Source organism: Gossypium hirsutum, chromosome A09 (genome assembly GCF_007990345.1).
Source record: "Gossypium hirsutum isolate 1008001.06 chromosome A09, Gossypium_hirsutum_v2.1, whole genome shotgun sequence".
Classification (NCBI taxonomy): domain Eukaryota; kingdom Viridiplantae; phylum Streptophyta; class Magnoliopsida; order Malvales; family Malvaceae; genus Gossypium; species Gossypium hirsutum.
In genome coordinates, this window is record NC_053432.1 from 67,978,356 (window position 1) to 68,003,970 (window position 25,615).

Below are 25,615 nucleotides of genomic sequence, written 5' to 3' on the forward strand. Positions count from 1 at the left end.
TAGACCCCGATACCCACTGGACTCAATATATCCAACTCACCCCAATCAGACCTTGAACAGAGAATTTCTCTTACTATTTAATAATGAAATATATCGATCATTTAACAAATTATAAATATTAACATAAAAATTTATGTTAAAATGATATTATAATAATTTATTTTAAATTTTTTGTAATTTTCTAGTTTACAGTATGAAAAGAGTAAATTTTCCATTAGAATTTTTGTTTCTGTAGTTTCTTTTGTTGGTCTACATTATAGAATTACAGTCACTTCTGGGCATGACCCCGTAACATCCTATTGATGACATTCTTGGACAGTTCCACTTCCATTCCCATATTCAGTTTGATTCAGCATTTGCTCGCTCGAAATTTTGGAGGTTGTCGATGCATTTTTTCAACGTAGACCTTGCCTGCTCGTTCTTTTCCTTCTCAATTAGCTGCACAACTTCACCCTCCAGTCCAATATCTCTCCAATTTGTTGCTGAAATATATCTGCCCAACTGGGCGATTTCTAGGAGGCACTCCGAGGCAGCAATGTGAACCTAGTATTCCACAATACATGGTATCAATGAGAAACAATATTGTATTATATAATCTCTGCTACTCAGTCTCGAGGTGAGTGTCATATACCCGTATACTAAATTTTTTAAATATATATATTGGAAAGATCATACCCCATGCTTGGGTCAAACATGGATATATAAAGAAAAAAGAAGAATTTGCATAACATAAAGTATAATAATTCATAAAAAAGGAGGAGCTCCTAAGAGAGTATGCAAATCAATCCAGGTAATTTTGTGAAGGAAATGATTCCAAGAGCATTCTCAAAAGAAAACAATCAAATTAAAGTGAAAAATAATATGAATCCATATTAGAAAATATGGCTTCGAGAGGCACTTTCCTTTCCCAGTTTTCGTAAAAGAAGCAAATTTAAAATTTTCAACAATTAAATAATCGAGTATTCTATTAACAAAACAGAATCCTTTTGACGGAGAACTTATTCAACATCATAAAAATGTCGTCAATGATATTAGCCAGGACCTACGTAAGTTGCATAAAGTTGACAAAAGATGAGAAACCTACGAGGCTGCTCCTTGGATGAACTTTTTAGGAGAATAGTACTCGTAAGGATGCAAAACGAGAAAAACAAAGATTATATACCTGAGAAATTTTTATTGTGCTTATAGACTCCACTAGTTTAGGTGACACAGAAGAGAACAACTGAAAAAAAGAGTCAAAAGTTAGAGGACAACTACTTTAATTAGATAAAAAAATGAAATTGACTCTTGGTTATCAGTACCTCATGAATAAAAGCAGTCGTGCGAGCATGTAAAGAGGTGCCTTGAAAGTCATTCAAATTGGATTGGAGCCTTGAGCAAAGTTCTTTTACGGAGGAAAAGGCCGACATTTTGACTGCTCATAATAGCTCAAATCAGTAGAAGTAAAGATTCAGCGAAACTAACACACAACAAATTTTGAGAGAAGAAGATACCGGTCCACTGGAAACCAGGTGAAAGGGAAATAGAGAATACATCCATCAACTTCTTTTTGTTTTCAACAAGGTCAGTTACTGATGCCACCCGGATGCAAGATGTAATGCAGTTCATCAGTTTGTCAACTGGAATAGAAACATCTTCAGCATCATCAGATTCTGCAAATAAGTAGAAAGCCTTTACTTAGTTTTGCTTTTAACAATTGGTCCAACTCATTTAAGCGGGAGAAACATGAATGTAAGCAAGTTTCAACTTAACAATATAGTTATAAACCTGAAAAAATTAAAAAAAAAAATGCATTTTACTTAATGGATTGGTGTTACATTAAAAGTCTAAAATTCAAATCTCATCCATTATAAACAAAATTTTGAATAACAAATTAAAATATATATAACCAGATTCATCCAACAGGAATCATTATCAGTTCAACATATTACAGGTTTCATAAACCATAAAAGCCTGCCAGTTCCTTATTGGACCAGTCCAACCGGCCAATACAGCTCAGTTTTTTCATCACTTGTTAGGGGTCAGATCATCACCAAAAGCATTCTACTTTTAAGTAATGCTAATTAACACTTGAGCAGAAGTGCTATGCCTGATGTGCACTTCAAAGGGAACCCACACAATGCAGTCCCTTTAGACTCAAGCACAAGCAGAAATATCTGGAAGGTAAAGGTTCCACCATTTGCTCCAAAAATGGATATCAAGATGAGAAAACCCAGAACTCTCTATAAGTTAAAAGGAAAAAAAAATGCTTAGCAAAATCTGTATATCATTTGATGGTATTTTCTACATGCAATGCACAACTATTTCTATTCTTTGTTTTTCTTAAGCCAAAATTTTTAATAGGACACACTCTTGAGGAACATTCAGGATAGAGGAACATTCAGGATAGAAAGAAAAAATGAATCCTGCTGAAGCATGAAAATTGAAAAAGAAAGAACAAACAGGTATTTGACGATATTAAATGTCTAACCAAAAATTGAAGGGTAAATCAACTGGTTTTCATCAGTAAGAGTAGAGTAACATTTCTTGCAGCAAAAATTGCATAAAATTATAATGAATAAGAAGTAAAAGAGCTGCAAGCTCAACTCACGTGGTTCCACAAATCTTTAGAACTTGCATACATATATAATCTAGTAAACAAAGTAAAAGTAAGAATTTGAAAAAACCTGCTTTAGTGGTGTCACTTGCCAAAGGAGCTCGTCCAGTTTTATTGGGAGAAGTCAAGTTACACATATCAAATAGCATAGGAAAAACAAGACAAAAGAACTCCGGATTGCCAAAGGATTTTATAACCTAAGCATATGTTCAAAGAACTAATTTTAGATATCATCATTGGAATAAACAGAACAAACTGAATGAGATGCAAGCAACGTCAGAGATCAAGTAAATATTAGAAAGGAAAACAATCACCATAGATCAGAAGAAATGCTTGGAGTTATGTATAGGTATTTCTCACCAATGAAAAAGATCAATTAGAAGATATCCTGAGAATTAATAATCATGGACAAAACCACTCTCAACAACAGAGATTTTCCTCTGAGAAATAATATTCCTACGGATCTTTCCACCAGAAAAACATTATAATTTCAGAATTACAAGATGTTCATATAAAACTTACATTAGAAGCACATTACAACTCCACATTGCTCCCAAACCAGTCTGGATCATTTACATTTATCCTTTTTCCTACACAACTTGCTTAAGGGTTATTATTTATTACAAACAAGTCACTGCTTGTCACCAAGAAAATGCCAAGAAGAGACACTGTTTTCTTTTTACTTTTGTTTTTCAACTACTATTCAAAGAAAGTGAAGACCAAAGTCTTGGGCAAAACATGGAAATATTGGTTTTACCTAATAATTCATTCATATAACACAAAACTAACACAGTAATGGGCTAAACCATTCCAACAAAGAACACAATCCATCCTTCAGATGAGCAGGTAATATAAAAGGGGAGAAAAAAAAGGTCATAAGTTCAGCCCTCAAGTTTTGACAGTGATCCCCTAAAAACTTTAGGTGCATTTTAAAAAAAAAGGTGCAAGGATAGAATGAGAGGTTGTACTACAGTTAGCATTAAACAAAACATTTTAAAAATAAATAATAAAAGAAAAAGCATTCAAACAAAGTTTTGAATAGGTTGAAAATGAAATAATGAAATCATAATATTCATTAACAGATGTTTACCTGTTCAAGACAATTAAAAGCAGCTTCACGGTATCTCTTGACTTTCTTTGTGCACGCTGAAGACACGAGACTCAAAATGGTACCAGGAAGAGCAGGATCTTCCATGGAAATTGCTTTATGGTTGTACACAGAAAGAGCACTGATTGCATCTAATAATGTTTCCTTTCCCTGTTATATTGAAAATTGAAAATTGTTGAGAGTAAACTAAAATTACACCAGCAAGTTCTACAAGTGATCCTAACACATTTCACATAATTATAGAGTTTAAGTATTCCAACCTCCCATAAACGACCAGGAATTTCCTTCATAAGAGATGTTAGAAGAACATGATAAGAGGACAAGGAATCACCCAGAACCTCACTAAGCTTGCAGATTGCCTTAGCTGACTGCAGGTGCAAAATACAAAAAAGCATCTTTGATCAGCACTAAAAGAAGCAAAGTTAGACAAAATAGGACTAGAAAGAAAAGGAGAACTTACTTTTCGTTTACTTGCCCATGAAGATGATGCAATGCTGTCACAAATAAGGGAGACGATTTCCCCCATATACAACTGTAGTGTTACTCGGTCACCACTTGTGCTTTCTTCCCAGAGCTCCTCAAAAAGGCCAGAAACATGTTTGTCATCCTCAAATCTGCAGAAGAATTAACAAAGGAATTTAAGAATCAGCAGTTTCCATTTAGAAAAGCTGTTCTCATAATGCTTGAGAATGACAGCGCATAAACATTGTCCATATACATTAACTCTTGTGTACCTATACTGGCTACTAAAGATACCTTAAATTTGAATGAGGGAAACAAGGAAAAGAAAACCAATTCAAAGAATTACACGAAACAATTGCATATTACTGCAAATCTATAGGCAGGAGTGCATAATAAAGATTATTAGATGCAAAACTTCAATATCTAGTAATTGGAAAATCTGAAATTCCATATTGCAATAAATTTGTGGATAGTGAGGGCTATAATTATCAAGTTTTTATGTCTCTAAACCAAGAGGCTGTTATTTAGTTACTCTTTAAGGTTATCTTGTTCTTACCTACAACTACAATTTTACTTTCAGATATTGCCAAAAGTGCTAAATTTCAGCTGTTTTTTTAGGGGGTGGGGCTGTTGTTTTAGGTTTGATTTGTGATTGGCCGTGAGTAATATGTAGCACCCAATTGCCATTTACAAAAGCCATTTATTGTGTATAAGGTCCTGGACTAAATAACCATTCTATTGGATGAATAAGGGACACAACAGACGAAAAACACTTAGATGAAAATGTACCCGCACCTTGAAGTAAAAATCACCGGGAGAATCACTGTATTATATCCACTTAAAACATCTGAAGCAATGGATGAATAGCTTTTCAACAAATACACACATGATATTTGAGCATTTCTGTCACCAGTGTGCAAAGCAGCAGTGTCTTCTATCAATTTCTGGGCTTGAGAAGGAGTTGAATGCTTCAAAACACTTGCCAAAGCACCTGCAAATGCACGTTTTGCTGCGGTACTTTTCTCCTCCTTTACAACAGGAAACAATGACCTCAATAGCATGTTGCTATAGGGTCTGATACCCACAACAACTTTCTGAACTAATAAGTTGATAAACGTGGCAACACCAACCCTATGAAAGATAGAGATTAAGAGAATAAAGAATCAGAATTATAGACACCATCATTAATATCATTTGTGCTTGTTTTTAGCAAGAAAGAGCTTTCAGCAATCATTGTGCTATCCAGGAAACATAAATCTTTTAGTTTAGAGACGCATTTCTCATTATTATGTATTTATATCACCAACTAAAATTATTTCAGCTCATAAGCATTATATTACATAGAACTGTAAGGAGCATTCTTTTATTCAGGCAAGTTGTAAATAAAAGAAATACCTTTTTTTGTTTTTTGACGACTTTGTTTAAATGACATCATCTAATGGATAAAGCTAATCAAAGTAAAAATAACTGTTTTAGATGGACTGACACTTCCTGACAGATATAATACATAGGGACTGACAAGGAAAATGAGACCACGAGAATAACTATCTTAAAAGTCTTAACAGACGTAGCACCTGGATTGCACTATTCATCACATCACCTTTTATTTAAATATCTAAGCAAATGATTATATTGATTACTTTGCTAGGGTAAAATAGAAATGGTAACTCTGGTAGTTATGCCAGTGAATCATGAGACTGGCTAGTTTGGGAACCAATGTTTCAAAATGGAAATCCAATTCAGCGTCATCTCAAATTTAAAGGATAATAATAATAATAATTATAAGCTACCTGATACAGGAATAAAGCATCATAAATAAAAATGTCAATAGAAAAAAAAGCAAAATACATATTAATATTTGGAAGCTACAAGTTGCACGCTCAGGAATAAAGAATGTTCTCACAATGTAAGACATACTTGTAAATGAGCAAAAAAATATGATAATTTTATGAAACAAAGGCAGTTTGGTCCATGTCATACCTCATATGATAGTCATGCGATGATACTAAAACTATATTGTTAAAGCAATAAGGGATGAAACATTAAACTTAGAATGCAACCTTAAAATTTTCTATAAAAGTGCAAACAGCCCCACATTTTCAAATAAAAATACAGGAATTCCGGAATGAAAGTTTGGACATTGCTGATACGAAGCAGAAGCCTTGCCAATAATTGCAATTGCACTGATTTGGTTCCTTAGAGTAGCCAATAGGTTACAAAGAACAGCAACCGTGTCACTCTTCTTAGACTTCTTATTGTGGACAGAATAGCAGGACATGTTGACGAAACTTTATAAATTAACGAGGTTTCTACCAGAACACCAAACCTCATTGTTTTAATACACATTTAACCTTTAAATAGTTCTTTAAAAGAGAGACAAGTGGTTTTTGTAATACTAAAATCTGCACATTCAACTATCAACCAGACAAGACTTTTTCGACTAAAATATGCAGAAAAGGGCAAGAAAAAGTTCTCTGAAAGTGTATTGAGATTTCAGTTCATGTGATTAACGTTAAATTTAGAATTGCAATTTGTACTAACCTAGTATTGAGGCCAACTCCAGATCGAACCAAGATAGCAAGACGTGGAACCAACAGCTCCAATGATTTGCTATCTACAACATTTATGCACAAGTCAAGAGTCTCCCACATTGGAGATCCTTTTGCAATTGAAAGTCGTAGATTTTCTAGCTTCTCTGTTTGAATTCCAACATTTGCAGCATGCAACTAGAAGAATGAAAAGGGAATACAAATAAATATTAAAAGAACATAGTGCACGGAATAGTTTGAAATAATGAACTTCCTTCAAACCTCAACATAATTGAGTCCTTGGTCTTCTAGGCTTGATAAGCTTTCCAGCATGCAACAAACTAAATCAGATAAATGTGGGCGAAGTGCAATGCCTGCACCCTGTAAATAAAACCCAATTCACTAAATGGTAAATTAAGTAAAAGAATAAAACAAAGACATTAAACTTAAATAAGGTCAAGTAATGAACATGGTACAAAGAGGTGGCAATCGCCCACATTAATTTAAGAATGGATACAAATGTCAATGGAAGGAGAGGATGACCAAAGATGAAAGTTATAAAGGAGGACATCAGTTATACTAAAGATATGTTCTGTTTTATTAAGTTATGGAAATTGTATGTCATAGTGCTGAAAACACTGTTTGAGCCTTTGAGGAGCATGATTAACTTTTGCAAGTAGTTCTTTATTGATGGGGCAACAGTAAAAACAGCCATCAATACTCATCTACTTTCCTGAGGGACACAAATTTTGGTGTGTCAAAATAAATTTTTTTTAAAAAACTAAGGCAGATTAAGCACTCACAGAATTAGTAAAGCCAGTTCACAGCAAAACTAAAAACTGGGAGACAAAATGACAATTATGACTTGATCTGTGCTGTACTCATCAAGGCAAAATAATCTCAAAACATTGCAAACCTTGGCAAGCTTCATAACAACTCCAATTGATGCCTTCCGTATACTGTCAACTTTACTCAATATGCCTTCTGCAAGCAGAAAGGGAAGAACAATATCCATTGATTGGCTTGCATCTGATGCTTCAGTAAGAGATACATCACAAAGCCTTATTGTTAGTGATGTTATAGCACGACATAGTTTGTCACCAGCATTACGCACTGTCTCCTTGATGTCATCCATGGCACGAAACGCAACAAGCCAGATTTTCTTCAAATGCTTCCCAACCTACTCACAAATATGTCGATGGATTTTACAGAACAGAAATTGTTAGACATCAAAACATAACAGAATACCATAAAAATTGACTGGGAAATCTCAATATTGCATCAAAGTTGCATCATGCTGAAAATGCATAAGAAATATATCTTTCACTTTGAATGGTATCATTGGGGTTAATGTGGTAGGAATATGAAGCTTCAGAGGTATTGAAAGCAATTGTACCATGCTAATAAATAATATGTGCAAAATTAGGAAATACCACACAGCTTGGATTTTTTAAGAACCAAGCGGTAAAACTATAACTCATGCTAAGAAAATATTATGGGGAATTCCAGGTTACTAAATCGATGATTATGACATGTCATTTGTTAACTAGGATTCATTTAGACAAAAAATCTTTAACAACTCATGAGCGCCTACAGAGTTTAGACAGTAGATTGTAAATAATTTATTAAGTTCTAAACATCCTTCATTTCCCTCTCTCCCTCTAAGTAATCAATTCAGTTGATGATAACAATAAAGACTTTATACCAAAAATTTACACCACAGTCCACAGAAATGCTTGCAATAATATTTATGATTAACTATTTGATTTAAATATGATGACAAACTTATGCAAAACAAGTACAAGACCAGAAAAGGAACGAGACACTAATAAAATCTTATGCTTTAATTTATATGCCAAGGTCAAACAATTTTGGAACACTTCAATTTTTAAACTAGTGTGAGAATTTGGTCAAAGGATTCTACTGGTTAAGATACAAATCACTTCTGAAGGCAATATAAACTAACAGCAAGCTCATCACCTGATCAAATTTTCGACCTTGGATAATATCTGCAAGGGCAAGACAAGCTGCCTCACGAGAACGCCAAAGCCTAGATCCACATTGTACTAGAAGATCATCGAAGATATAGTCCAGGTTTTCATCAATGGTCCTCTTGGGGTCAGCCACTAGTGATTTCCATATATGTGCCATAGCATCCTGCAAATGTCACAATTACTCAGGAGTACTGAACAAAGAATGTAAGAAAATTTGGCAGTCAGTAAAAGCAGGTAATCCAAGAATTCGCCAAATTTGAAGGAAAACATTTATAGAGCATTGGTGGTAGCTAAACAACTTCAGTTAAGAATAAAGGCAAGTTGAAGCAATGAAGAACTGTTCTGGTCTCAAGGACTCTTACCTGCACATTTTTATCAGGATCATATTGGTAGCGAACAAGCCTTGGAATCAATAATCTTAAGTGTGGTTGAAGAGCATCACCTGCTTGCTTGGCTATCTTAGAAAATCCAAAAGCAGCACCTCTCTTGGAATTTAGTGAGGCTTGATAATTAGCCAAATCCATAAATTTATAAATTAAATCTGGTTGTCCCATCTCATTTGCGAGATTGCAGAGCTCCTTGTAAGTGCTCAGTTTCCCCCCACTAAGACTTTCACCAATAGTCCCTTCTTGAAATACTTCCGAGTCTTCTACCAACTGAAAAGGAATTTACACCCATAAACAAGGAGCATAAATCAAAAATAAAAATCCAGGGAAAGAAGAATAAAGAATAAAATTAAGGATTTAACAAAAGCTTTTCTAATCAGTTTCTATCTAATTTAGGTAATGATGTTTGCTAAACACTGATTTTTAATCTTATCTATGGTTTCTAAGCTTTAGGCTGAGTGGACAGATTAGCACAATAAGATGCAATTAGTAGCTTATGATCTCTGGCACCAATGTTAAATAATTTGATTACAAATTCGATAACTCATCCCCTAAACTACAAAACCCTAGCATTTATATGAAGATAGTGCTGACACTAGAATCATGTATCAGTATAGCCTTCTTTCTAAGCCAAAATATGACATCGTAACTTTACCTTGATCGCTCTTTTCCTCTTTCCTGAACCAGTCAAAGTGGTGACAAGTGCGTCAACCAGGTTTTTCTTCATTGATGTGTCACCAAGGTCATAAACAATGCTCATACCTTGGGATGCAAGCTCCTGCGTAAGCTCATTCTGCTCACCTAGTAGGAACGAAAATGCCTCCTGCATTTAATTGAAAACTTTTCAAAGCAACACCCAAAACTAATTATGAAATGTTAAGCATCCAACCTAAAATCAGCTAGGAATAGGTGGAGGGACATAACTTGAATACAAGAACACAGGAAACCTATGACTGACACCAGTTAGTACTCCCCCTCACATCACGTGTAGCTCAACAAGGGCTTACACATAGACAACCTTATACAGGATTAGACAAGAAAAGCAACACGACAAAACCTGAACCCTGATACTGTGTTAAGCATCCAACCCATTATTAATTGAAATTAGGCAGATGCTTAACATGATGACACTAAACTAGAATAACCAGTCAGGAAGGGAGGCAATTCAATTAATAAAGAGGAACCTCCACAAAATACAAGCCTGCATGAAATATCCCATATGATAGACAGATTCTTTCCTGACTATGGTCTCTCAATGAACACGAACTTTTAACACTAAAAAATTGGCACATGAAAAAGTCAACCCAAGGAAGGAACAATCCGACTTTCTAATGATGATATATTTACCTCTGATCATATTTCTTTTACCAGGAGATAACAATGATCATTTTAAGAAGTAGACAGCAAAAAAAGATAGGCAGTGGATCTGGTTAGCTTGAAAACCACAGCAAGACTATGCCTTTGGCTCAATTTCTATGCTAGACTTTAGCTAGCATGTTTGCCTTCACATATTCATCCTTAACAAATATAGATCAATTTATTCATCATTTTGAGATGCAACTTGAGATGAAGAAGCCAGACAGTTACTCATTTTGCTTGAAAGCTTGACATAATATTCACTAGGAAAAATCATCTTAAAGCATGTAATTTTCATTGGGATTGTATGTGTAAGAATAAAGCTGACGTAGCAGACCATCCTTTTTGTTTTTGCTCGGCAGGTAGGTAGCTGAATCTTTCTTTTGGATAGGTCAAGTAATGCCAGATACAGTAGCCATTTTGTCCTATGTCTGAAAAAAGTGGTGGAAAGAAAACATATGAAGATTGAAGTATTATTATGTTTGATGTGGTGTTCATGGAGAGAAGTACTCAAACCTATGAATAGATAGAGGTTGAGATATAAAGGACAACACTGTTGTTTTCAAAAGTCTCATGTCTCATTTCCTTCATATTGCTATATTCAAGAGGTAGACGGTTTCAGCTAGTGCAAATCTCTAGAATTTTTCTAACCTGCTTGAGTTGCTCTGCATTCTTTGTACTTGAAACAAAACCTTACTTATAATAGAAAAAGAAAAGGAAAAATTATAAAACTATTAATCAAAGTAGTATTCCAGGTACATAATTTCCACTGAATCCAGCTCTCTGGGAAAGAAAGAAAAAAGATTAAGAGGGTTCATGCACAGAAAAGAAAGCGTGATTAGTAGTTTTCAGAGTTGTCAATGTGACTTTGTGGCTACCAGGAAGAGTTTCCTCATGGCTAGAATTAACTAGTGGGTAACCAGAAAGAGGAAAATTGTATTAAGTTATAACAAAATAATAACAATGCAATCTCTAAAATCATAACACATCGTTCCTGAAGTGTCAATCAGGTTGCTATTAGAAACCAAAAAGTGTTTCTTCTATTTTCCCTTTCTAGTAAATAATATTAAATAAAGATGATGGTGACTTCTGAAGTTGTGGCTAACCTGAATTTCTGGAAGCATTTGTTGGATGGTTGGATGATCACCACAATACATTGTCAGTGATAGAAGCCAGACAGTTCCAGCACAACGCTCTTCTTTTCTACTACTATACAAAAGAGCATCAAATAGTTTTTTACTGATAGTATCTCTAACCACAATATGGCAATCTTCACTGACCACATTTTTCTCATCAGAACTATATTTGGACAAAGATAACTTCATATCACCCATAAGAAAATTTGAAGTCATGGAAAGTGAAGTATAGTTGGTCTTGAGAATCACATCAGCAGTTACAGGAACACCACCCCAGATAAATGATAGAGCTTCTCCAGCAGCAAATAAAATATCCTCAACCTGTACAAATAATAATTATAAAAAATCACTAAACTGAGTGCGTTTCCTAATTACATGCACAACTAAAACCAGATATAACTCTCCCAAAGATTTGTCTTAACGATACAAGCAATCTGCTAAAAGAAACTACTTCTATATTGTGACAAAACTACTAGCATTCTATACCAACCTTTGATCGGCAAAGACTAAAAATCAAATCAAGCGCAATTTTCATGTTAGAAGCAGAAGTTTCTTTCACACACATATGCCCGATGGAGATAACAATTTTCTGCACTGCCTTATTGTCGTCCCCAGAGAGTAGCTTGCTCAACTTTTCATTCAAAAGCTCCAGAATGCTAACTGCAGTTTCAATTTTATTAGCAAGGTCATAAAGCATTTTGAACAAACATAGCAGTATAAAATCAGTATAGGTTAACTTCACCTGAACTAGAATCACAGACAAGTGAAGGTAATGATCCAGAGAGCCCAATGTGACCCAGTGCTTGCATAGAAATTGAGGCCAATGTTGCACTCTCAGAATTAACAACGTCAACAAGGCATTTAAGTGTATTTTGCAATAGTTCCTCTTGGATCTGTTTAATGATGAATGTCAAATATGCATGAATCTCAAAAAGTGACCGAACTAAAATAATTTAATGTAATAAATTGAACACACAATTTTGGAAGAAAAGCAAAAATTTTGAAAGCAGCAGCATTAAAAAGAAAATGGAAAAAGAAAACAAATATTTGGTTCCCGTAGAGATAAGATTATGCTCCTTTTGCCTCTACATAGTTATACTGATTTAACAAATTGCATTATTTGCCAGGTTATAACCTTTAGACAAACTTTGATTAAGGAAACAGGATAAATGAAATTACTAGGGATTCAAGCCTAAAAACTTCAAACAGTGATTTGGCTCCAAGCCTCAAAATAACCACGCTAAAACCAGAATTACAAGGAATGCATGCAACAGCGACCTCAGAGACCATGCATATAATTTTCCGGGTCAGCACGTCACACTATAGTGTAGCTCATAGCACCAATGAATTGGTGAAGAACTTGCATGAACATTATAAGTATGCTGCCTAATCTTAAGAAAAAATCCAAAAGTCATGAGTTAATTTTTATATTATAAAACTTACAGAAGGTGTTCTAGAAACACAATCAGCAGTGACAAATCCTGTAGCACATAGTGCTCCATGTTGCACTTCAAACCTGAAGAATATTTAATTCAGTTGTAAAATAAAAGAAAACATCAAAACACAAGTAATTATTCTAGATATCTGACTTATCATACACAGTATACCCACAAACCTTTTGTTTGTTCCACTGAACAAGGAGACCAATTCACGTATAAGGTCAGATGATGCAGTAACCGGAAGAGAAGAGGAAGCAATTCCAAGCAAACGTGCCACAGATTCACGGGTATCCATGTCCACATGACTTAATAAGTGCTTTAACCATGATATTCTTGAAGCAAAGTGTGATGATACCATCTTAAAAACAATAATATTAATGATAAAAGAGAATGTCAGCAAAGAATATAAAATCTAGCAGCAAGATAGAAACAAAACAAGACCAGCAACCAAGCCTGGAAAGATGCAGCAGTAACAGGAGTACACCGAAGTTCAGAAAACATGCAGCACCAACCTCTGGAAGATAAGATCCGATTGTGACCAATGCCTTGGAAGTAGTAGAATGCAACTCGACAGAGCCTTCAAATGCCATAGCATGCTCTAGTAGCAAGCACATTCTTTCCACTGAAGACAGAAATTCAGATGATCTTCCTAAGGAGCTGTTTTGCACCAACTCAGACTCAAAGCACTTCAACAAAAATTTAATCATTGCCACATACATTTTTGACGGAAAAAGAAGCTTTTGTTCCCTCAGTTCATATGAATCTAACAACTTTGGCTGCTGCTTAAGAATATAGTCAAGCATCTCTCCAAGCTTGGGATATCTATGATCCAAATTTTGACTGATTATTTGCCCTGCATCCTTACCAAGAAATAACCCTTCAAGTGCAATTTCCCTGTTTAAAAGAAAAGGGGGGGAGAATGGGAGGGGGGTTTATAAGTATCAATGTCAGTTCAATCACTTTAAGAATGAAAATGTAAATCGAGAGTAAAGAAGACAAGCTCAAAACTATGAGAAAGATTAAGATTTGAGCATAATACTAGAGCACATCAATAATGTCTAAAAGTCACATCTCCCTTTTGTATAGGTTAGGAGCAAGTGAAATACCTATATGTCCTTTCCATTAAGGCTTAGGAGCAATTTTATCAAAATAATGCATTGAGAACACTTTTAATTACAATATTATTTAAATAATTCATTGGCTGCAAAATCACATGATATAAGTGGCCATTCCAGTTTCCAAAACATTTTAAATATTGCTAAAATTCACTAAACCATCAAGTTGCATACAAGTCATTGCAGATTTTTGCTTTTTTTTCTTTAACAAATATATAAGATGAAGTGCATGTAAGATTCTGATTATTATAAAACCAAAAGTTTTCAATTGATTGAAGAGGGCAGCCTGTAGCAACAATACCTGCATTAGTCCATAAAGCTCCTATTTCTTCATAACCAATTGGTTCAACACCCGAGTTAGTACAGATGATATCATACAACAACATCATGAACATATCAAGTTATTTTTTTCTGCTTTAACAAACAAGAAAACATTTTTCTCATATTTTCAATCATATTCTCTCTTATTTAGTAGAATGACGCATCTTAACACTGCAAATAGATATCCTTTCGCAACATTAGTACCAAAATCCCAAGAACTTAACTGATTACTTTTTATATTTCCACCGGGAAACCTAAAACCTTGTTTTCTTTCCTTTCTTACTCTTATTCCTTTCTTCCCATTCATTCGTTATCTGTATCACTAATTTTAGATTTCTTGATATTTAAATCATTACCTCCCCACTTAATGCACATTATAAAATTTTTGTTCTGTCCCCTAAGACATCATCTCAGATACCTACATATGGTAACCTCTTCCTGCTAGTCCCTAGCTTTCCCCATTAAAATCTCATAGTCTGCTTGCACAGTATCTCATTCCAATCAAACCACACAAAACAGTTAAAACACCATAAGCAACAACAATGGTAATTGCACATTCATCATGGACAACAGAATGGGCAGGACCACTGCTAGAAGGCACTATTAGAATTACAAAGTAATCGAAGTATGTGATGGTGTAATAGCATAGATTGGCCGCTGAATGATAAATAGATGGTGGAAATACCCAAGGAAGCTAAATTCTATAAAAATAAGCATGAAGGCTAACCAATGAACTCACACATCATCCACATTCTAACATTGACATCATTACCCACACTAAGCAACAATGAACAAGTACAAAGAGTCCACGTGTCCCATTGCACACAGAATACAGATGCAAAAGCCAAAAGGAGTTCTTTATTCCACTATAAGCATAAAGACAATGTCAGCTACCTTATATCCAACCTAGAGTCAGCTGCTCCAAGCATACAGATAAATCGACTGGGACAATGCTGTGAATCAAACACAGATGTTGCCCACCTTAAAGCACAAAATCGAACTTCACCTTCTTCCTGTTAGTCAAAATAAAGTTCAGATGCCCTCAGTTGGGAAAATTAAAGCCAAACCAGCATCATGGACCAAAAAATTCGAATTTTCAAGTTGAATAGATAAGTCAACAAACAGGAATTAGAGTTGTAGAAGACTAGTACCACTTGACAATTATTCAGCAACAGTGACTCCAATTCTGTTAGGACAGCAGCTGAAGCTCCCTGATGCTCATAAAAACAGAACAAAGCCCTCAGCTCAATATCAAAGGTTGGAAGGATTGGACATCTACAAATATTAAAGCTTGAAAGCCTTGCATATTGACTCAACAGTCCAAAAGCATTATTTTGTACAAGAAATTATTTATAGGAAATTGCATTGTGTCAAGCAAACTATCAATTTAGCATCATAGATCATAACATCTTATAAAAGGAGGTCCACAAATACATACTGCATAAAAAAGAGTCTCTTGGTCATCAAAGACAGATCAATGAAGAGATTATAGTGGTAAAACACACATAAGAGACCATTTCTAAAAAGTATTCAGGGGACTATTTAAACTTTGATACAATATATCTTTGTCTAAGAAGAAGACAACAGAAATGAAAGTCAAATAGGATTCCAAACCCAGTGTCATTCTTAAGCAAATAAATTAAACCTCTCCATGGGGGAAAAAGCAGATTTATTTATCATTTTTGAATAAAAGAAGCCAATTTTAAATTAGAATAGTTTGCTGCTTAATTATAGTTGAGCATGGAACTGAACATGGCAAAACAACAATAACTATAGCAAAATAATAATATATCCACTCTATTTATAAAAAGTGTAGAACTTCTCCCTCATATATGGACTTTCTCCTGACACATCCAAACATAAAAGGAAATAATTCACTATGGAGTCAGAGAAAATAAGAAGTGTTATACATTATAGCAAAAATACAAAGGCATGCATGCTTTTGGAAATTGTAAGGAAACATTACACATATGCCCAGGGGTATTTTTGGAATTAACCAACAGATATTCCATCCTCCAGTGTGATTAGCTTTATAGCTCTCTATAACTATGCAATTAAACCAAATGGCTTTCAACAAATAACTAGAGAATATGACTGAAGTTTGTATACCATGTAGGCAGCAGCAAGCGAATTTGTTGCTTCTTGGATGATAAAACGAAGAGATTGGGACTCTACTTTCAATGCATGAAATAGACGAGTAGCCATTTCAATTTTGTCCCTGAAATGAGAGTAAAAAGCACTCAGCGCATGAGAATGGAACCACCAGTTATGAGACTAGACAGATAGAAGACCTGAAAAGTTGTGGCAGACGCTGAGCAAGCAAGCCTATTGCTTGAAAAGAGAAGGTTCTGGTGCTTCTTGCAACTGAATCTGGGTGAATGAAATATATTAAAGTAAATTTAGAGTATTCTATAGCTCATAACTGAAATCGTTATGTCAAAATGAAGTTCAGGAAACTATTCAAACAGATAACCTGATTCTGAATTAGAGTAACCATCAAGCAACTTCACAATCCCATTCAGAATGAGAGGGCCCATAAGTTTCAGTTGATCAAGTTTTGACTACATAAACGTAAAAGAAAATGACAAAAGGAAACAATATAAATGAAAATAAAGCTTTTCTTAGGGAAAAGAGAAAACCAAACATAGAGTGAGAATGATAACTGACAATATTTAAGAAGCTACTAAGCAACTTTTTATTTTCTCTCTAGCAGATTTTCCTAGCAATCACAGCAGGCCTTTGCCACAAAACATGTAGGGACAGTCCTGTCACCAGATAAAAGAAAATTGCTCAACCCAACTCAGGGTGGACTAGCTGGGGATAAACCAGACAAAACCTATTGTATCTAGAAACTTGTTCTTTTAACATGTTCTGAATTCCTCTTGGTAATACATATGCATTTTGCATACAGGAACTACAAGATTCCTCCCGCACCCCCTCACCCACCCAGTATATATGCCTAGAACCTTTGTCAATATAAGACTAAATGAATCAAACAAAGTTTCTTAGGAGCTAAGTTGCTACTCTAAAAAGTGAATTGTAGTGAAAAGAAAACCAAAATCCAGTTATTTTGATTGCTATTCAGGATTTCAGCAAGTTTTCTCTTAGACTCTTACTTGCATTATGAATTTTTCCTGTTAATGTTAACCATATCAACTTGTTTCATCTCTTAAACCTAAAACTAAGCCTTAAAAGACAAGCCCACCATGAAACTCCCTTTCGCAGATTTTGAATTTCTTTTCCGTGATCATACCCTTTCATTACCTCACAGAGTTCACAAATTAAAAAGTTCTTAATAATTGAAAATTAAAAAGAAATCAAATAAAAAGGTGCTCACATGTTTGAAGACCCAGACAGTAAATTCCATTCCCAATTGCTTCAGCCTTGAAGTAGTAGTACTTCCTATAAGATTAAAATTTTTCAAAATGCAAAAGAAAAAAAAAATCAGCATATGGAATATAAATCCACCAGCTCAACATGTAGTAGGTGAATAATAAGTATCGAGAGAACTCATTTGCAATGAGAAGCAAAAGACAACTAGCAAATATAATTTTACCACAGAAAACCCAATAATTCTGTCTATGAAAGTGTGCTCCACATATGATCTCCAAATTTGGTTACAATAATTTTCAGCATCTACCATTTAGAAAGAAAAAAAAAACATAACTCATGCAATTAGGTTAATTTGATCATGTAAATGGACCTTATTTGAAGTTCAAGTGAACTAGGATGAGTACTATTGTGAACTACATAAACAGACATGTGACAAATTTTTTTTTAAACTTTTTTAGGATGTTCAGTTAAATTTTATGTTAGTCTGGATCTCCTGAAGTGTTACAATGGTTCTCAAACAAGACCTTATACTTTAAGGATTTCTGTCCATTTCTTATTTGTCTTTATAGTCTTTATCATAGTATCCCCACAGTATTAGCAGAAATCTCTAAGATGCTGCTATTCAAATGTAGGCTTTGTTGTTTAAAAATCAAATTCAAGTGGCATGCAAAATCCAGAAACTTCCCATAACTTCCCGCCCTAAGGTAATTTAGTGGCTAAAAGTATAAACCTACTTTGATATGATTGCAGACTACCTTGAGCTAGATTTCAATTCTAATTAAATATTGGTGGTACTTTATTGCTTGCAAACCTCAAAACCGAAGGAAACAAATACTAATCTGGTTCATTTAGGCACTAGTGAATCAGGAATAACATCTAGACATGCAATAAACAATGTGCTTAAGGTCCCAATTCTCCAATATATGGAACTTATCAGGTTTTCTTGGTTATATGGAATTCATTTCAGTATTAGGACCATCAAAGTGAAAGAATACTCTTATGTATTTTATTGCATTGAAAAGGTGATGATAAAAACTTGTCCAGCACCAGTCTATATCACGTTAAGAGGAAGTCTGATCCAAGTAACAACAAAAATAGCACAATCATTGATCCACTGACAAGATTACATTTCCTGAAAAGTTAAAATGGACATTTTTGGCAGCAAATTATCAGTACTGTTTTGCAATTTTATAACTTATTATTTGATAGACTGAAGAGAATTGGTAACAGGTTTAGACTATGAAGAGGTCGCCTGAGGAAGCAAGATTACACTATTATTAATACTAAGTTTACAGCCTAAGAACTATATCCTTTAGAAGCCCTTTTTTAGCTTGCTATTTTAGTTGTTTTCTTGTTCTATGATGGACAGCTTCATGGTTAGGATAGATAAGGCTTTGGGTTTAATCTTCTCAGAATAGAGCTTGCTCTTATTAACCCAAACTTTCATCTAGTATGCAAAGTAACTTCCTACTTGTTCCCTTCAAAAAGCTGGAATATTATTTTTCAGTCATAGCATGTTATAATTCATTTTAACTTTTTGCTATTCGCATCACAGGATAAAAAGAATATGCCATGTACCATATATGCAGTCAAAAATGCACTGCAAGGTTGATGGGAAACTATTTGCTGCTGTGATGGACCGACAAAATACGGCCATCAGTTTCACTTTCAAGGTAGCATTTCCAGGATTGACTCTTGAATCCGTGGCAGTATTTTCTGCACCTGTAGTGCCTTGAAAAATAGTAAATAAGTTGTGTTACCAAAATATCCCACAAGCATAAATAAAAAAATAAAAAAATAAAAGTAAAAGAAAGAAAGAAAGATAATGAGTGTAACCTAAAAAGCTATAATTACTAACCAACATTTCCCTTAGATTCAGCAATGAAAGCATAAATGCTCAAAAATTGATTAAATAAGTTCTTTCAGAAGATAATGATTGTAACCAAAAACTCAATAAATACTGAAAAATTACTTCAAATCTTGGCAAATCAAATAATAATTTGCTCTTCAATCTTTATGCTGGCAGACTCAAAGTTCAGGCTGACAAACTTCAGATTCATAGAAGAAATGCTAATAACAGATTATATTCAGATTGACACGTTCTAATAGATTGGCATCTCCCATCAAATCTTTATAAAAAAAATCAATATTTCAAACAATGTATTTAAGCACATCAACATCTCTCAGCATATAATTTTAACCTTTATTTATTGAAGCACATAATACAAGTGAAGTAGCATTCTTACACATATATCATGAAAAAGTCAACCACAGGTTTTTTTCAATGAACACATTTGAATATTTAAAAAGTGGACCAACTATTCGAAACAATCACCTAAAAGAAACTTCCAAATGTTCTTACTGTAATGGAGTTGTCATTCATGATTACAACAAACTATGGCACTATGAGATTGAACGAGTATCACGTTTCAATGCAATATTAAGTGAGGAATACAGCAAAAAGGCTACTGTGTAGAAGCTGGGTTCTGCAAAATCTGTGGTAGCAGTGCATACTGCAGTAAAAGTTGCCTTGGAAAGTTAGGAAGACATTTGTTAAGAATTAAAGAGGTTTCTCAGAAAATAAGTGCTAATTTTGGGAATATAGACGAGATTTACTATGATGAAAGAGTTTTGGCTGAAGTTGAAAAAATCTGACACAGAAAAGTTCAAACTGTTAACGAGGTGCTAATGTTCAAACCGGGTTCCAATCATTTTTGGATATTTCTGTCATTATGAGTTCTGAGTTCTCAACCACTGATTTTCCTAGCACATTAAAACTGTGAATGTATCAAAAGTCAAAACAGCCAAACAATCATGACATAACTGAGTCATCAGCAATAAGGTTACTGCTTTAATATGGAAAACAATCAAACAGATTTCAACCTCCATAAACCGAGTTAAAGCAAAAGCTTTATCACGACATAACTGAGCCATTAGCAAAAAGGCAGCCATTCTTTTATTTTCACACAATAGAGCTCAAAACCCATAAAATGGAATACATATGAAACAAAGACAGCCAGTATGATGACACAAAATATTTAAGCCAACAAATTTAGCAAAGATTTTATTTGATCAGAGAGAAAAAGAATCACTTCATACCAGTAAAAAGTAGAAACAATCTGCTAATCAACCTCAGATCATCTAAATTAGCACCAGAAGCCTTTCTTTTTATGAGCTCCTCTCCTCTCTTGACAACAGGCTCTTGACTTAACAAACCAACCAAAAATAAATCATTGTAGTAAGGAAAAGCAGTAAATTTAAATTGGGATAATGTCAGGAATAGTGCATATACCATGCACTTTCGTTCAAAGTGGTACCTTTATGCTTTACTTTTAAAATGTCCAATATGGTATTCTCAAAAAAAGAATGTCCAATATGGCACTAGTATTATCAAATAGTGTGCTAATGTGATAAATGGGCTTAACATCATCGACCAGAGAGGGAAACATGAGATGAAGGGGGGAAGGGGAAAAGTGAGCTCCCAGCAGTGTAGTCGGTCAGGGTCGAACTGCCTCAGACTGGCCGACAAGCACTGCCTAACAACACTCCCCCCCCCCTTTTTGTATCTGCTTCCTTTGCCCCTTTCCCTCCCTTCCATCTTTCCCCCTTTCTCTCCCAATTCTCTTCTCTTTCCTTTTTAAAATTTTTCCATTCCATTTTAATTTTTTTAAAACAAATCCATATTAAAGTTCAACTTTTTATGTTCTTCAAAAATTTTATTTAAGGAGGGTCTAGATTTTAATTTTTCTGATATTTCTAATTTTCGAGTTTGTATTTTTTTTTTTAAGAAAAGGGGGGGGGGAATCAGTTCTTACAAGGAAATTTAAGTTTTAAAAGTAATATATAGATTATGATACGGACCCAAATTACACATGTCATCTGAATGCCAGGTGTCATCTTTTTACTGGAAAACAGCCATATCAAACATGTCATTAACAGTATTAACCTCAGATACTAGATTCACACAGAATGATAGTACCTTCAACATTGTTTTAAGGTACAGATACCACAATGAAAAAAAGTGATACAAAAGGCTATTCATGACATTATACGTACAAATTTAATTTAAACAGGCAACTTGTATACCTATCTGCACTAGCAGCCAAATATAGAGGATAAACAAGTTCAGGAGACAGCTCCATAGCTTCAACAAGATTCAAGATCCCCAACTGTTTTTAGAGAACCAAACAAACTTATACGAATTATATCATAATCTCAGGTCACTTTAGGTCACGTGACCTATAGGGAAAATGTAATCAGTGAACTTACAAATACATGTGTATTCACAACTAACTTATAATAGAGGCCATATATCAGTGTCAAGAAACAAGAAATTTTCAACTCACCTTTCTTGTTAAAAGCATATCACCTTTCAATGGAACCTTCCCTGCAATTCGGTTAGCTTGAGCAATGGAGAGCCCTGGTGAGCTCCCTCCTCTACAGAGGAAAATATAAAAAAAGTTTAGAAACCTTAGAACTGAAAATGACAAACAGATGATTGTAGTATCCCATTGTTAAACAGAGTTCCAAACCCTTGAGCTGGTGGTTGGTACAAAACTGTGTGAAGGCAAAATTCAAGAAATAAATCCCTGTCATGAGAATTCATTAATTTATACTTCGCAGCGATCTCATTGTCAACACGGCTTGCATGACATTCACCAATTACCTGAAACCATCAAAATGCAAAATGTACCAGCATTGTCTCAAAATATTTTATTTTCTTATAAAATACAGTGTTAATCTATATGGGCATAATGTTGTGTGAGCTTTTGCGAGCATACATTCCACAACTACTGAGATTTTGAGGTAACGGGTGATTGGCCAGAAAGAGAGAATTATGTGGGTATGATTAACTTTTTGGACCTCGACTGCATCAATGAAGTTAACTAATTCCATTATACATTTCCTTCATTTGAAATTGCTAACATTAGCCATCTTCTTGATTAGACATGATTGAACATTAGGCTTTACTTGTACATTGGAGTAAAGATCGGTTCCAACTTCTAATTTTTTTGCTCAGCCACTCAAATGTTAACAAAAGATGCAAGAAGAAGACGAATCACCAAACGATTTGCACATATACCTTAGTAGCAATTCTCATGAGAATCTCTTGGTGTTGTTGAGGAAGTTTTGAAATATTTACCACAAGCATAGGAGACAAATTTTCTTTTCCTGTTTCAAAAGCAAAGATTGATAATGAATTGCTACAACAAACCGAAAATATACTCTTAATTCCCAAAAATGAGATTTTGGACTGGAAACAACATGGACACACCTTCAAAGGAGCACGTTCAAATGCCATTTCAATATAAACAATGCAAAAATTCTTAACCATTGGAGTAGCACCAGCTTCTGTATACATTGACCATAATTCTGTCAATGGTAGACCAATCTCAGGCTGGTGTTTCACTCTCTTGTTGACATGACTCAATATCTCAAGAACCTAAAATGACAGAGAAAAAGTCAAGAGTGATGCACCTTTTACACTATGAATTTGACAAGTTAGGCAGCGGAATGTGTAACTTGAAATATTAGGCAAGGTACAAAAGGCAAACAGTAACAAAGAATGCACATCAAACAGTAGATGGCTGTCAGTTATAGATATATGTCAAACATGGGTATATTCATTTTTTTTCAGCTCTTTTCATATATTTGGAAGATCATACCTGCATACTTATGTCTAAATGTATGTTCAACACATTTTAGATACAAGTACTTTAGAGATGGGAATAACCGAAGCACATAACTCTTTCCAGTGAAATATATACAATCAATTGATACTAAATCAGGGGGGAAAAAGGGAGGCGGAGAAGAGGTAATAACACTTGATAAAGCACCCTTCAAAAATGTTTAGGAAACATGATAAGGTTGGTTCTAGTACACAAGCCTTAATTTGGCACATGTAGATTGATTGGTACATGGGAAGCATGAAGCTTTACTGTTGAAGAAAGTAAATAATAATAATAATGAAAAGGAGAAAAATAGAGCCAATGGGTCTGTCTAGAAGCAAAATGAGAGAAATGGAACAGTACAAAATTGCATAACACTTTCAGTCTCCAAAATAACAACCTAGCATTTGGAGTTTTTGAATGTCTCTAATTCAAACCATAGGATTTGTAGGGTGGAATTTATAGAATAGAAGAGGACCACGTGTGTCTAGCTTAGTATCAAAAGTAAAAAGAGAGATAAAAACAAAAATAAACAAGCAAGCCTTTCGAATATATATCTGCAAGAATTGTTAGCAAATGTCTATGAAATCAAATGAACTAAAGTTATTGATTTGTTCTTCATGAAAAAGAGGAACTCAGACAATTCAATTCCAATACTATTTCTTAAGGGATCATTCCGAGCTCTTTGAATCCTATATCTCCTAAATTTAGCAGTGCCCTACACCATTATCTACTTTGATTCCACAAGCCTTGAAGAAGTCTTGGGCAATGTGTCAACCAAGATATTTGGCGGGTTAATCATTTTATTACGACATTAGACTCACAAAATAATCAGCAGTGATCATATCTACGTAAGAAATTTCTCAGAACCGCTTTTTGATGGCAGAGAAGAAGCCAAGCGAGTGTGCTAACAGAAACATTAATCGATCAAGCAATTGCTTCCCACTGCGCCTTATAAATAAATTAATGCAACAAATTAAAAGACTTAGAGTACTTCAAACTGGATTCAGATTAAGTACCCACTCATCCGCATTGCATCTGGTTAAACAAATATCTTGAACAACATTATCTAGGAATTGAATCTAGACCTGGAAAAAATAGGCATACGCAAAAAAAATGGCAGGCCTAAATGAATCAAAAGAATGTTATTGCAAAAAAGAAGAAAAAATCATTATCCGGCGAAGACATGTATCTAATTATCAGCTGGACCCGCCACCGATATTTATTAATCTCTCCCGTGCTTAATACTGATCAATTTCACAACAAATAACTTAAATTTTCATATACTTCAAGCGTCAAATTACACAAAACGAAAACTTAATAAGAACCGTCGACAGCGAAAAACAAAAACGAAAATTTAAAGATAAGAAACAGAAAAGATTAAGAAAGGGAGGATAATCGAACCTTGTTGCGGACAAGTTGAGATGAAGAGGAAAGAGAGGAAATGGTGAGAGGGAGAAGCTTGGAAAGCAAGGCTTGGAGTTTGGAGTCATCGCAAAGAGCTAACCTAGTCAACATTCGATCCAGCAATTCTTCGGTCTCCGCATCCGATTTTGCTGCTGCCGCTGGCACCGATGATGATTCCGCCATTTCTTTTTCTTTCACAACAAGATAGTTACAAAACCCAAAAGGACTCGGAAGAGAAATATCACCGAGCCCGCTTTTGCCTTTGCCTTTTAAATAGCATGGACCTTTTTCTTCTAAATAGTTTAAATGATATTTTCTTTGTTAAATGACGGTTAAATTTTGATATACTTCACTAAAGTATTTTAGTGCGACAAATATATTAACATATTATATTAAGTGTATTTAATTTCTCTACTTTAATATGTTTTTATTCGTTGTAAATTACCAATAAAAGCTTCTTTTTCTTTAAATTTACCGAAATGGACCAGGTCAGAAATTATTTATCGGAATGAGCCAGTTTTTACAAAACGCATCCACGTCAGCTCGTTGTCAGGGGAAAAAGCAGGAAAACACTTCCTCAAGTAAGCACTTTACCTACGTGGACAGAAAACGCTTCCTTGAGGGCGCGCTTTCTATCCACGTAGGCAAAGCGCTTCCTTGATGAAGCGTTTTCCCCGTGTTTGAGCAATAGCAACGGCTACTTTTTTGACCGTTGGTAACCCCCCAATGGTCCAAAAAAAAACTATAAAACCCCCCACCCCTTTC

At 34.6% G+C, this 25,615-nt stretch overlaps 2 protein-coding genes across 2 annotated transcripts; both read right to left on the bottom strand.

Annotated features, from left to right (window-relative positions):
* Positions 1-1,166: 1,166 nt before the first annotated feature.
* On the bottom strand, positions 1,167-22,939 carry LOC107889270 (proteasome adapter and scaffold protein ECM29). Its single transcript, XM_041076511.1, has 31 exons — positions 22,858-22,939; positions 22,307-22,440; positions 22,121-22,211; positions 21,861-21,943; positions 20,874-20,980; positions 19,353-19,505; positions 17,779-17,843; positions 16,915-17,002; positions 16,733-16,811; positions 16,551-16,659; positions 15,593-15,652; positions 15,336-15,454; positions 13,518-13,899; positions 13,182-13,363; positions 13,010-13,082; positions 12,309-12,459; positions 12,057-12,226; positions 11,537-11,887; positions 9,730-9,897; positions 9,051-9,344; positions 8,675-8,851; positions 7,611-7,874; positions 6,977-7,075; positions 6,708-6,892; positions 4,962-5,297; positions 4,165-4,318; positions 3,965-4,072; positions 3,687-3,854; positions 1,494-1,652; positions 1,302-1,414; positions 1,167-1,222 (listed from the first exon to the last, which is right to left on the bottom strand). Exons 1-29 carry the CDS (start codon positions 22,924-22,926, stop codon positions 1,608-1,610), a joined length of 4,464 nt encoding a protein of 1,487 aa, XP_040932445.1. The 5' UTR covers positions 22,927-22,939; the 3' UTR covers positions 1,167-1,222; positions 1,302-1,414; positions 1,494-1,607.
* Positions 22,940-23,046: 107 nt separating this feature from the next.
* LOC121206032 (proteasome adapter and scaffold protein ECM29-like) lies at positions 23,047-25,125 on the bottom strand (the record flags this gene model as incomplete). Its single annotated transcript, XM_041076198.1, has 2 exons — positions 24,848-25,125; positions 23,047-23,217 (listed from the first exon to the last, which is right to left on the bottom strand). Coding segments are annotated over exons 1-2 (357 nt in total), but the record flags the coding sequence as incomplete, so codon positions are not given.
* Positions 25,126-25,615: the final 490 nt, after the last annotated feature.

Bases quoted from the DNA above. Each gene is read 5' to 3' on its own strand.
- LOC107889270 (XM_041076511.1), bottom strand. From the start codon at position 22,926: ATGCTTGTGGTAAATATTTCAAAACTTCCTCAACAACACCAAGAGATT. The intron at 9,898-11,536 runs GTTAGCCACAAC...AATTAAATGCAG, and splicing joins AAATGCTTCCAGAAATTCAG to GAGGCATTTTCGTTCCTACT. The intron at 8,852-9,050 runs GTAAGAGTCCTT...TGACATTTGCAG, and splicing joins ATCCTGATAAAAATGTGCAG to GATGCTATGGCACATATATG.